This window comes from Malurus melanocephalus, unplaced genomic scaffold, assembly GCF_030028575.1.
Source record: "Malurus melanocephalus ecotype Western Australia unplaced genomic scaffold, MMel_1.1 scaffold_1450, whole genome shotgun sequence".
NCBI lineage: Eukaryota > Metazoa > Chordata > Aves > Passeriformes > Maluridae > Malurus > Malurus melanocephalus.
This window is the reverse complement of record NW_026624682.1, coordinates 4,006-5,700: the sequence shown is the minus strand read 5'-3', so window position 1 is coordinate 5,700 and position 1,695 is coordinate 4,006. Positions and strand designations below refer to the sequence as shown.

Sequence of the window (1,695 nt, the reverse complement as noted above, 5' to 3'; positions counted from 1 at the left end):
ATCCTAAAGGGGATCCTAAAGGGGCTCCGGGACAGGGATTTGGGATAAAGGATGGAGGGACAGAACACAGGGAATGGATCCCACTGGGAAAGGGGAGCTTGGGCTGGGATCTTGGCAAGGAATTCCTGCCTGGGAGGGTGGCGAGGGGCTGGGCTGGAATTCCCAAATTCCCCTGGAGCGTCCGAGGAACCGGGATGAGCTCCAACCCCTTTCCCCCCACCCCAAATCCCAGGATTTACCCTTTTAAAACCCCAGAAAAACACTCAGGACCGGCCCTATAGGAAAAAAAAACAAACCCCAGGATCTCTTTTTCCCGGGCTCGTCCCAACCCTGCCGATGTCACCGCGTCCCCGTGGGTGGCACTGCCACCCCCCTCCCTGGTCCCCACGGTCACGTGAAGATGGCTGGCCGCCCCCGCAGCGCCGGATTTGGGATTTGGGATGGGATTCCGGCCTCCCGCGCTCGCCACGCGGCTCTGACTCAGCGCCSGCGGTGGCAGCGGCACAGGTGTCGCGCGTTGGTGGCACCGCAGGTGTCCCCTCCGCTGKCACCGCCCCCGCGCGGAGCCGCCGCGGCAACGGGAACGGCCCCAGAAAGGGGCAGAGGGGACAAAGCCGCGTGTCCCCCGTGTGGCCGCGGTGTCACCCCAAAGGCGGCGCTGGGTTTGGGGACAAACGGGACAAAGCCGCGTGTCCCCCGTGTGGCCGCGGTGTCACCCAAAGGTGGCGCTGGGTTTGGGGACAAAGGGGACAAAGCCGCGTGTCCCCCGTGTCGCCCCGGTGTCACCCAAAGGCGGCGCTGGGTTTGGGGACAAACGGGACAACGCGGAGGTGGCGCCCTCAGGAGCAGCCCTGGGGAAGGACCCGGGATTTTGGGCCGGGAACACGGCGAATTGGGGAATTTTGGGGAGCTGGGAGTCGCCCGGGTCCCTCTGTTGTCCCCCGTTGTCCCCCGTTGTCCCCATGTCCCCACCTTGACCAGGAAGTGGCCGTCCTTGTCCTGTGTCACCATCACGGCCGAGTCGTGCAGCTGCTCCTGGAAGTGGACGTGGCCGTGGGTCCCCTCCTGGGGGTGGCCCTGTGTCCCCTCCCGGGGGTGGCCCCGGGTCCCCTCGGGGGCGAAGCGCACTCCTGTCCCCTTGGCCTTGCCGCCTGCGGGTGACAAAGCCCCGGTCACAGCCGTGTCCCCAAGGGGGGTGGTGGCACAAGGAGGGGCTTCCCTGTCCCTTCACTCGGGACACAGGGACACGGGGGATGGGTGGCAGGGGACAGGTAAGGATGGAAATGCCACCAGCCCCTGTCCAGAGGGTCCCCAAATGTCCCCAGGTGTTCCCAAAGGTCCCTAAGTGTCCCCAGATTGTCCCCAGGCTCGGCAGACCCTGCCCCTCCTGTGATGTCCTCAAGACAAGTGACACGGGCTGGGGACACAGGGACACAGGGGACGGGTGGCAGGGGACAGCTGAGGGTGGAAGTGCCATCAGCCCCTGTCCAGAGGGTCCCCAAAGGTCCCTGAGGGTCCCCAAAGGTCCCCAAAGTGTCCCCAGGCTCGGCAGACCCTGCTCTGTCTTGTGACACCCTCAAGACAAGTGACACGGGTTGGTGACACAGGGGACGGCTGGCAGGGGACAGCTGAGCGTGCAAGTGCCACCAGCCCCTGTCCAGAGGGTCCCCAAGTGTCCCCAAATTGTCCCCAAGC

The 1,695-nt window shown here is 65.4% G+C and overlaps 1 protein-coding gene across 1 annotated transcript in view; it reads right to left on the bottom strand.

Moving 5' to 3' along the window:
• Positions 1-1,225, bottom strand: part of ADISSP (adipose secreted signaling protein) — a gene marked incomplete at its 5' end in the record, with an annotated part of 9,182 nt that extends 7,957 nt beyond the window's left edge. Inside the window, one exon of the mRNA XM_057387943.1 lies at positions 973-1,225. Within this exon, the coding sequence (XP_057243926.1) occupies positions 973-1,225 (253 nt within the window). The remainder of the gene's footprint in view (positions 1-972) is intronic.
• Between the last annotated feature and the right edge of the window lie 470 nt (positions 1,226-1,695).